The 11213-nt window shown below is 35.5% G+C and overlaps 1 protein-coding gene across 1 annotated transcript; it reads left to right on the plus strand.

The window, feature by feature from the left end:
• Positions 1-4101: 4101 nt before the first annotated feature.
• On the plus strand, positions 4102-10747 carry LOC108666793. The gene is made up of 3 exons (XM_018153719.2): positions 4102-4701; positions 6423-6706; positions 7314-10747. The coding sequence occupies exons 1-3, from the start codon at positions 4665-4667 to the stop codon at positions 8700-8702; spliced, it is 1710 nt and encodes a 569-aa protein (XP_018009208.1). The 5' UTR covers positions 4102-4664; the 3' UTR covers positions 8703-10747.
• The last annotated feature ends 466 nt before the right edge of the window (positions 10748-11213 follow it).

The following is an 11213-nucleotide window of genomic DNA, read 5'->3' on the forward strand; positions in this document are numbered from 1 at the left end:
AAAAATAATGCATATACATGAGTGTATTACAGAAAAAACATGAGCATGTTATTGAAATAATCTTTCTTTCTCAATGGGAATTATATAATATTTTCTCAACAACACGCCCGTAGAACATTGAATTTATCTGGTTCACTCGTTGATGGTGTGAAATAAAAAAAAATAATTCTTGTGAATGATGATGCAAAATAGGAAAGCGTTGGCTAAGGTTACATATGTTTCTGATCGTTCCATCTGGAGTCGTGATTATTAATAATAATGTTATAATGCGATATAATTCATAATATAAGTAATGCGATATAATGAATGTCGCCATATAATTATTAAATAGGACGTCTATAGAACAACGTTCTACGTTGCACAAGCATAATAAAGATGCTATGAATGCACATTACATGAATCATTTATTAACCTCATTATTTAGATATTGTGTGAACGAGTAATTTATGGAGGAATAAACTAAACTAATTCGATTAAAACTCATGGAGTTGCAAACTTCTTTACAATAATGAACACTACCTTAATTATACCTTAAAGTGTTAATGAATATCACAAACCACCAAATGCTCCAAAAATATGTAGTGGAGCTTCCAGATAATTTTAAAACGCGGAAAATGTCACTGCTATCAAATTTTATGTCAGTAAATCCGTAAGCCAGAAACACATGACGTAACATTCTGGCGTCAGATAACAAATTTATTCAACACAAAATAGGCCACATGATTAAAGCTTCGGAGATTATTAAATCATATTACTGAACCACGCAATAATATTTTAGATTTTCACTTATAACACTTTTTTAGTATGAAAACTAACAGAATAAGTCTGGATATTTTAGCCCCGTCACACGAATGACTTCCTTTCACCAAGAGGCTACACGCGGCACTGATGAACGCAGTGAGGCAGTCGCTGTTGCACCTGACGGCAGCTGCTGCATCTGAGCAGTCACAGAGCAGCAGCTGCAGCAGCTGAGCAGTCACAGAGCAGCAGCTGCGGCATCTGAGCAGTCACAGAGCAGCAGTTGCTGCATCTGAACATCTAAAAAGTAACTTCAGAGCAGGAGCTTCACAACTTTCATTATCAGAGCATTATCTTTGGCGTCTGAGCAGCAGTGAAGGAATCAGAGCTCCAGTAGCAGAGTTCAGAACATCATAACAAATTTCTCGTCATTTTATGAAAATCCCCAATTCAGAAACTCCCTATAAGCACCAAATGAACTTTGCATTTTGTTCTTTATATTTTTATAGTTTCGAACATGAGTAATGTGAGACAATTCGAAGAGTTTTAATGGCGGAATGATCAAAACGGAATGTTTCAAATAAGTGAAAGATCAATATTTACAATCTTATGCACCGATCTCTGATTTATGCTATTTTGTATTATTTATAAACATATGTTCCTTGAAGTTTTTAAGTTTAAGTTTTAAAATATTGTGTGGTTTATTTTGCGCAAATATTTTTACTTATGTATTTTTGTGTTATATGTCATTAATGTGGTGAAGACACAAACATCAAGAAAATAATACGTACTCGATTTTTTATCGGAGTTAAAATTGTATCTAATTACCCTTACTTCAAATCTCTTTCTATTCTATGAAATAATGCACCTTTTACAAAAAAAAAAATAAAATCAGTCAGATTTAAACATTTTAGTAATTTGATTCTATCTTAATTTGCTCTCTGAACGTACGACATCAAATAGTTTAGGAAAATTCCTTCTACATTATCATGGATGCCGAAAATTTCAAGACGTTTCGTTGTTCAAAACATAAAAGAAACGAAAAAGAAATGTTTGGTCGGCTCTCTTCAGAGATACAAACATCCGTGAGCGATTGCAGGGTTTCCGTTCAGAGGCAAACATGAACAAACATCGAAGAAACAGCCGTTAGGCAGAAACTGTTACTAAATTACATAATGTAAACTGATGTTCCATTTTACTTATAAATAATTTGAGTTCGGAAAAGGCTAAACTAATGATTAATCAAGCTTGACAAAGGATGTAAAGCAATTTATATTACAAGTATTGTCTAGATATTGGCCATTATTTTTACACATATTATTTACACGGCACTTCTATCAATATTATTGCATCATTTAATCCAGAATTTAATTTTTTCATTTCTCTTACAAGGATTTTCTATTTGGATAGTAGTTAACTCACATAAAACGTTTACATTCTAACTATGGTACTTCCGTATTAGCTACTGAAATTTCACAAAGCACTATCGTTGTATACCAGCGTTATTTGTGTCAAAAAATTTAAAAATAAAAAAAAAACGAAATCAACATGCCCAAGTCCTGCTATCACTTCATTAATTTTTATAACGGACACCAGTCGCTCCGACCTGCTACTCTCAAGGACAAAAAAATGCCTTAAAAAAGACATTTCGAGCTTCCGCGTCACCGAGTGAGTACGCATGCAGCCAATGCCGTGAGTCATCAAAATTAAGCTGAAAAATATTCGGTCAAAAAGAATGATGCTCGGAGCATGGTTTGCATAGACAGATTTTATAGATAAAATAATAAACTTTTATTTAGCAACATCAGTTGGTAAAGAAATTCTGTATAAGAGATAATTAACAGGAGCATGGTTTGCAGAAATAGATTTTATAAATAAAATATTACTTTTATTTAGCAACATCAGTTGGTAAAAAGTTCTGTATAAGAGATAATTAACAGGAGCATGGTTTGCAGAAACAGATTTTGTAGATAAAATAATAGACTTTTATTTAGTCTCATCAGTTGGTAATATTACATAATTATCCTTCAAATAAGCTTCTTCATTCAATATACCATTATTCAAGACAGCCTCAAATAAAAATTTAAGTAAAGCTCGTCGAATAATAAGTTATTAAATTTTCAACAAGAATTTAAAACGATTCAGAGATTTCTCCGTCATCAGAACGCATCGTTTCCAATGAAAAAAAAAAAAGATTTATTCACTTGGCGTTTTCAATGCTTTTAAATTATCGATGAACTTGCAATTTAAGTAAATTAATGATGTAAGCACTAATCATAATTAAAGTTTAATTATAAGGAGGCATAATTGATTCATGTAAGGAATAGGAAAATTTTGCATATTTTTCCCATCGTGCAATATTGAAGGGAATTTTACCTTATTCATGCCAGTCGCACTTCCACGATACCTTGAGCAGGCAGGCTTAACAGCAGGAGAACACAGCTTATTACCAGTCTTTCTATCTTAGTTCCCACTGCTGAACAAGCTTCTTCTTCCGCTCCCGTATTCGTACTTATTACTCAGCCGCTCTGAGCTTTGAAAGGCTTAGGTTCTACATTAGTTCCGGTGAAAATTCTTCTAAATATTTGAGATGGAGATTCTCATTTGATATCTCTAAGCAGACGAAATATCAAATCTTTATATAATGTAGATTAAACCTAATTTTCCAGCTCAGGGACAGTCCAAACGACTCATCATTGCTTAATTTTTAGCACATTTTCTCATTTATGGAAAAAATGTACTATATTGTGCTCGCCATGTTCATCTGTCTGTCTGTCCGTCCGTGACCTCAAATTTTCGTCGACTGTGAAAATGCGCTCTCTGTCACTCACTGCAGTGAGTACTGAGTTATATTTTTTTTGTGGGGATGTCCAGTTAATGACATCCGGTTCATATACCACGATCTGCACCTCCTAAGTCCGCATATTATTCCATTGCCTAGCAGCGAAAAGTTCACCAATTATAATATCTACAGTTTTCTTGCAATTGATCTTAGAAAAAATTAATATTAAAGTAATGTATATTTGTGTCTATGCGACCAGCGTGCCGAGAATCCGCGGAGTGCTAGGAAGCATGCACATACCCTAAATGAATGACGTCATCCCAGAAGAGACGTAACTTTCATGCATATCAACTTAAATTTGTTTAATACACCCCGGATAAAATTTTTATTATACCTTCTCGAGATTACAAATAAAAAACAAATTGACATCTTTAATTCATATCTATGTAAGTTGATGTTGAATTCATGTTTAAATCAAAAGATGTACATATAATGCATGTTATTGCGCATATCGCAACATGTGGCATCTACGAATGCGGTTCGCCTCTTGTCTCAGAGTTTCAGGTCAATTGTACAGCGACGGTGAGGTGCATCAGAGGCTGGCGAAATGAACTCGACACTTAAACACTGATATTCATTATAATCTATTGCAAAATAAAGAGTTTAAGTATTGTGCTATCAAGAGTATTGTGCTGTCAAGAGGTTGATCCACCAAGAGGATGGATATGTCACGGAAAATTCAGTGTTGATTTAACTTTGAGCTGCACGTACGGAAAGATCGTCAAGGATTTCCTGGAGTTCTGTCAATGATAAGACCAAGCCCATCGCAGTGCTCAATACAATACAGTGTCGTCGTAACTTGGTGCGCGATTGTATTGTGTGCAATATGTTATCCCCTCTCATTATCTGACATATATAAATAGATTTTAGGAGACAAAATCCTATTTTAGTTGAACAAACATCACTCCAACGTAGTGCCCAAATTAAGTGCATTATCGCAACCTTGATAAGGAGTGAAATTGTTATAACAAAACACCAATTATTATCTGACCTGGTCACCTGGTCAAAATATTATATCAAATTCGTGATACTTTGAGAAATAAGTATTTTAGTTTGATTTTCTACTTGAGAGCTTCAGTTTGAGATGGCCGATGATGCAGAATGGATCGAGGTTGATAAAGGTAATCAATAGTTACATTACGCCTGCGGGCGAAAATTTAATTAGTAACTAGCAATAATTTTTTTAATTAGTAGGAATTTCAATAGCAACGTGTCATTGTTGATAGAGGTAATTATGTTTAAATTAAATTTCATCAGTAACAGATAAATGTTGATATAGAGGTAATTTAATCTTTCCGATACTAGGAAGAATTTCATTAGTAACAGACCGAAGTTCATAGAAGTAAATATTGGGAATTAAATACAAATAGATGAGGGTAAAAATTTAGATAAAGATTATTCAATTAATCACGATACTAGTTACTTATGATACTAGTAAATTTTTTTAGGAACCGAAGAATATCAAGCGAAAATCTTTTATTATATTTACTATTATCTTAAGTCACCCTGATTAGTTATTTTTTAAATTAAGTAATGAGATATACATTCTGTAGGCTATGTTTTAGGGATGCACGATCACCTAGAATAAATTCCGTTCATCTCGTTATATAATCCAGAACAACCCGTTAGAGTTTGAATATTTAAATCCAGTTATAGCTATGGCCAGCAATTATAAGTTATTTCAAGACACGAAATTTAGAATTTTCGTTTGTAAATTTTATTTATTCAAAAATATAGTTGCAAATTAGTGCCTTATCATATTCTTCCAAAATTTCATGATGTTTCCATAGTTTTATAACATGTATTTTTAATATGAGACGGACAATAGGGTGAGTTCACTTAATTTTCAATCTTCAATTAAGTAATTCAGCGATATTTATACATTGCGTGGAATTTAAACATAAAAAGTTTCAACATTTTAAATCACGAAAATTTTTTTAAAGCAATTTTTATATGGATACCTGATATATTCATTACTGAATATTTTTGTTCAGCAACTCTAGGAATTATTTATAGACGGGAAGTATCCTCATTATCAAACTTTTTGTTGAGAATATTTTGTCCTTTTGTCAAATAATACCTGCAATCAAATATTTTCGTTGAATAATACCTTCAATTAAATATTTTCCTTGAATAATACCTGCAATTAAATATTTTCGTTGAATAATACCTGCAATTAAATAGGTTGCAAGGCATATTTTTTTTAATTGGGGGTTAAGACTTGTGGCGACAAAAGCGCCCACCAGCCTGATCTCTGTCAGAAACTTGCAAGGCATATCGAAAAAGCTCATCCTCCACTGAATACGGAGGTGGACGAACCTTCGAGAGATGAACGACTGATAGCTTGCGTGAGCTGAACACACCGTGTTTCCTGCCATATTTTTAACCTAGTCGGAAATTCCGTCTGTTACACTGTTACAACGTCTACCTAGTTCTATATACAAGAGTGCTGTTATATGGGAAAGGAAATAGACTCTAATTAAGTTCATGTGCCTCAGGACAAAGGATATTCCTTGGTAAAATATCCTGATATAAATGCATCGTATTAGTTAAAATATATGATATTCAAAACACAAAACCATCGTTAAAAAATTAGAGATCCTTCAGCAAATTAGATCAAATTCTATTATATTAATTGTTTTTAACTGTCGACTAACATGTTCATGTAAAATTTTGCTTGGACAACAATACCAAGTCAAAACAATCGCCCACTAATGCCATGTGGTGAAAACATCTTTGCATGTTTCTGAAAATAATAATGATCTGTCAAAAACACTCAATCTAAATCAATTTTAATAAACCTCACGCAATTGAAAACACTCAACAATCTTCCAACCTCCAGAGTTTGGCCCTGTCCCTGATCGACGAACGACAACCAGACGCCCGTTCTGGTTGACCACACCTTCAACAGCCACCAGACCTTCCGGGCCTCCCACGGTTTGGCCACCAAGATATCCTTACACGACGCCGGACACGCCTTATGATCAGGATGAACGCGCTCTTCCTCAGCCTCTGCAACCTGACCACACACACGCCATCGTCTTCGGCAGTCTAGGGGCTGTACTGCTGCTGGCCCTGCTGGGGCTAGTGGCATATATGGTGATACTCCGCAGAAAACTTCTCAAGGTAATTTGTGGTGAAAGATTAATAGATCACAGTAAAGTACTAACACGAAACGGAATGTGTAATGTATATGAAAATTTTCTCAGAATTTAGCTCCTTCCATTTCACAAATATATTGTTAGAAGTTGTTGTTACTATAGAAGATTGGAATAATGGCTAGCATTTGTAGTTTCACATTTACCGCCACATCAAAGATGGTTGAAATTTTTCATGACTCGTGATTTTTACGACCTGTTCCGGGAAATTGTTCCAAGTGTTGCACTGAAAGTTAATGCTAGTCTCCGCCACGGTCCGGAAAATATAACCGAGAATCATAGCTTCCGAAAGTGATGCGCGGTCGAATGTACTCACGAACTTCAGTGCGACTGAACCACAAAGGCAATGACGAATATCCTGCAACCGGATACTGGCCTCTTTATCCGTTCTTTGTCTGTTAATATCAATGTTAATTTTGTACCGGTTTTTGGAACTCGAAATTGAACTCTGGAACTATTACTACGCTACTGCATAGCAGAAATTTTGATAATGGAAAATTAACCATTTTCTTTGTGTTCATGACAGTGTAAACATTTTATAACACGCGCGCATTATATTTTGAAATTTTTTGCAGGCACAGGCTGGCAGCCACCGAACTGAAGACTACAGCAAGCGAGCTGAGGATGCCAACAATTTCTCTTCCCCAATCAACGATTCGTCTCATCTCTACGCGAACACCGACGACTTACACAAACTAGTCAGTTCAGTAAAATCTCATAGAAGAAATCCACCTCCAATTCCTCAAAGTGAGCACAGTGGGAGGGAAAAATGTCTTGTACCAGGAGAGGCCGCAGCACGCAATCCGCTGCCTCCAGTACCGAGGAAGCCAACTTCTGCTGTTGATAGAATAAAAAGAATTTCTGGGCGTCTCAGTGCAATAGGAGTCAACCTGCATAATAGTTGGAAGTTGGCTAGGGATGAGAACGTACTTCAAATGAATGCACAGCATCAATCATCTATGCCAGACGTCGTTAATGTAAGTACGCCAGAGGTTTTAGACGACGATGATATTTGGTCAGAGGACTCATTCGACAGCTGCAGCATTGGCTACGAAAATGAAACTGAACCAGTCGCCAGAGAGAACTCCATCAGACGAAGTAGCCAACTCGACTCCAAAACGCCGTGCAAAAAACTCAGCCCTCCTTGCATTCCTCCTCCTCCACCACCAATAGCGAAGCCAATTCTATCTTCTGGTGACAAAGAAACAGTGAAACCTCCTACCCAAGATAATAGCTCATGTGCATCGTACGGTAATGGTGTACCTCTGCGAAAAGCTCCAGCCCCTCCTTTAGTAGCTGCAAGTGCTGAAGATAGTTCCCCGATATACGGTAACATTGATATTCAATCCGAGTCTGGGATCAGTCACACTGCTATTGAGGTTCCCCAGACGACAATTGACTTCTCAAGACATTACGACTCACCACGACGGCATAATGATTCAAGAAATATTAGCCTCGCGGGAGCACAGGCTGTTGGCAACAATGATAATTCGACAAAACCTACCTCTAATCTGCCTGATCCCATTAAGAAACCTCTTCTTCCGCCCGGACAAGCCAAAAGGTTGGATAATTATGGACTGTCTGCCACAGGTGTAAGATCAGAAGCCATTTTGAAACCAGCTGCAACCGGTAAAGTGACGTCCATCAAACCTAATCCTCCAACGGCTCCGAAGCCAATGTCTAAACCCAACCTACCGAAGCTAAAGATGAATTTGCTTATTCCACAGAAACTTAATACCACAAACGAAGCCACTCCTGATACTGCGTTGACTTTTGTTTCCGGGACTCCCATACAAGAGGAAAGTTTGCTGGAAGACAGACCCAGAACAGTAGCCAAACCTAATCTAAAACCTGAAATATCTAGCAAACGGGAGAGCTTTGACCCAACCAACTTGTCTATCAGCGCGCGACGAGCACTGATGGAAAAGAAAACAGTTGAAGCTGCTGCCAATAAAATGCATTAAGTTTTATGTTTGTAATTTTAACGCTTTAATTTAATATTCAGTCATTTAACCGTAAACATACCCACAGATTAACTGAGGAGTTCTCTCCAACCAATTGGTTAACCGCCAACGCAGCAACCATCGCCAAAAATAGTAAATATCCCCCCAAAAAATCTTCTAAAAGTCAAAACTAAATTCCACAAGATTGCCTGTCGAGATACCGTTCATCTGAGTTATTCTTACGGTGTCATCACTAATACTTTAGTTGCATCAGGCTCGTAAGTTATCAAAGTTTTTTAGACATGTTGATTGGACCTAAAGAGTTATTGGTATAAGGGATGACGGTGTCGTATATATCAGTTACCTATTTGAAGACTTGCAGCATATGTATAGGCTGCCAGTTATGTCTCCTAATGTACTGCCCATATGGGTTGCCTCACCCGCGCCTGCATTACTTCAAAGAATCCCGTAGAAAAATAAGCCCTCTACTCGCCATTGTTGTTTCCGTACAGTTGAAATGGTGGTGCGCGAGTTCGGCAGCGCGTCAATGCTTCAATTCTATTTTATCTTCTCCCAATTTGTTTAGTACATCTCAAGTCATCGATTTCGAGTTAGGAGACCGATCGTGCCCGTAAATAATATACAGAATGTCCAGTATATTTTTATGACTGCGTAATTAAGTTGGGGGGAAAATCATATTGCTCGTATTTTCCAAACAAAGTGCGCTCATCATAGAAGCTTTACACCGCTCACACCCGCCACGTTCAATATTAAAGTAAACAGACCCAAACTATGAAATTTCATCAATTTATAGTCTATTGTATAGTATGTTTTTGTTGGTATGTTTATATTAGGTAATATGTTTATAGTTATGGTATGTTTGTTTCTCGTAATAGGCGTGGAAGACGTTTAAATAATTGTAAATTTTCTGCAACCATTCAACCTCAACATTGTAACCTAAATAATCATAATAATTATTGAGGTTTCTGAAGCTTCGTTTGACTTTAAGAAATCCCTGCACTATGCTGCCTAGATAATGGCTCTTGTGCAGATTTTTTCTTCATGCCAGCGTCATTTTTCGCTCATATATATTTGATTAGCGCTCAGTCATTATGGCCTCGAAACTACCAAAGTTAGATTAGACAAATTTTTAATAATGGTTTTGTTAAGCATTATTGTGCCTCGACTCTAAATGTCAACGGATAGTTTTTAAATGATGTCGAGTCGATAAACTTGAGTGATGAATTATTGTATATAATTAATTTAACTAAATAACAACTGTACATATAAGTGCTGATGATGCCATCTTCATCAGCCACTTTCACACTTATTATAATAGAAAATTATTTATTGTGTCCATTTTTAGCAGAGTGTTGCGAATATCTTAAAAATTAATGTTTGGACTTGAATTTTATGTGGAACTGATGCCTTTTACTATTGTAAAATTAGAAAAGATTTCACAATTACATTTTTGTAGAATATTAAAAAAAGAGTTATGACACTTGTAGATATAAAGAACAAATATTTTATGAAAGGGATTTATCACATTTCTTTGTGACGGTAAAACAATCGTAAGGAGAAATTATTAATTTAGGAGCAAACATGAAATTGATAAATATACGTGAAATATTTTTATTTATATTTTATACTATTTAAATTATTTTTATAGCTGCACAGCAATCTAGTGTGATTGTTATTGATATTTTATTCATCTTTATGTGTTGTTTTTAAAAGCTTGACCGAATAAAAATTCTATACACTTAACGATCATGTTCGAGACAAAAAACTTCTCACTTACTAGTTCAAGCCAATTGATGTCGAGTGATAAATACGGTCAGTTTTTATACTGAGCTACTGAACTTTGATAAGCAATTCATCGTCTCGCTCACGATAATATACATCTATTTACTAATTTATGTTTTATTATTCAACATTTCTTTCTAATGACCATGTGTAATGAGATGTAGCTAAGTTTGGCTATTTTAACGACTTTCTATATATGATACGTGTTCTGAATTGGATGAGCTGTGCGGCATTTGTCAATTTTTTAAATTAAATTTTAAATAGCAAAGACGTGTTTAATTTAACATTTAAAATAAGAATCGAGGATTTCGTCTGTACTTTGAAGAATGTTCCTTCAAACTATTACATGCCTCGGAAATATGTTGTTTATACCATGTTATTTTATAATTAGTTACGGATCTCGCAATAAACTTCCAGCCTCTGAGAGAAAAGCGATCTGTGTGATGATAATATTGGTATAAGAAACATAAGTTTTGATGTTTTTTGTTTTAAAATTTCAATGTATAATATGTATGACATTTTGCAGTAATTAACCTTCAGTCTTGCCAATGTAATGTTCATCGTACATATATAGCCGTCACTGACAGCTCGTACATATTTTAGGAGAACGACAGTCATCAAAAACCGTTCATATGATAAAGATAACACAGTAATCTCTCACATATCAAGATGTTATGTTCCTGACCTCGGCCGCTATAGGGAACTGATCGACTGAGAATACTTTTTTAG

This window comes from Hyalella azteca, unplaced genomic scaffold, assembly GCF_000764305.2.
Source record: "Hyalella azteca isolate HAZT.00-mixed unplaced genomic scaffold, Hazt_2.0.2 contig6142, whole genome shotgun sequence".
In the NCBI taxonomy this organism is placed as follows: Eukaryota; Metazoa; Arthropoda; class Malacostraca; order Amphipoda; family Hyalellidae; genus Hyalella; species Hyalella azteca.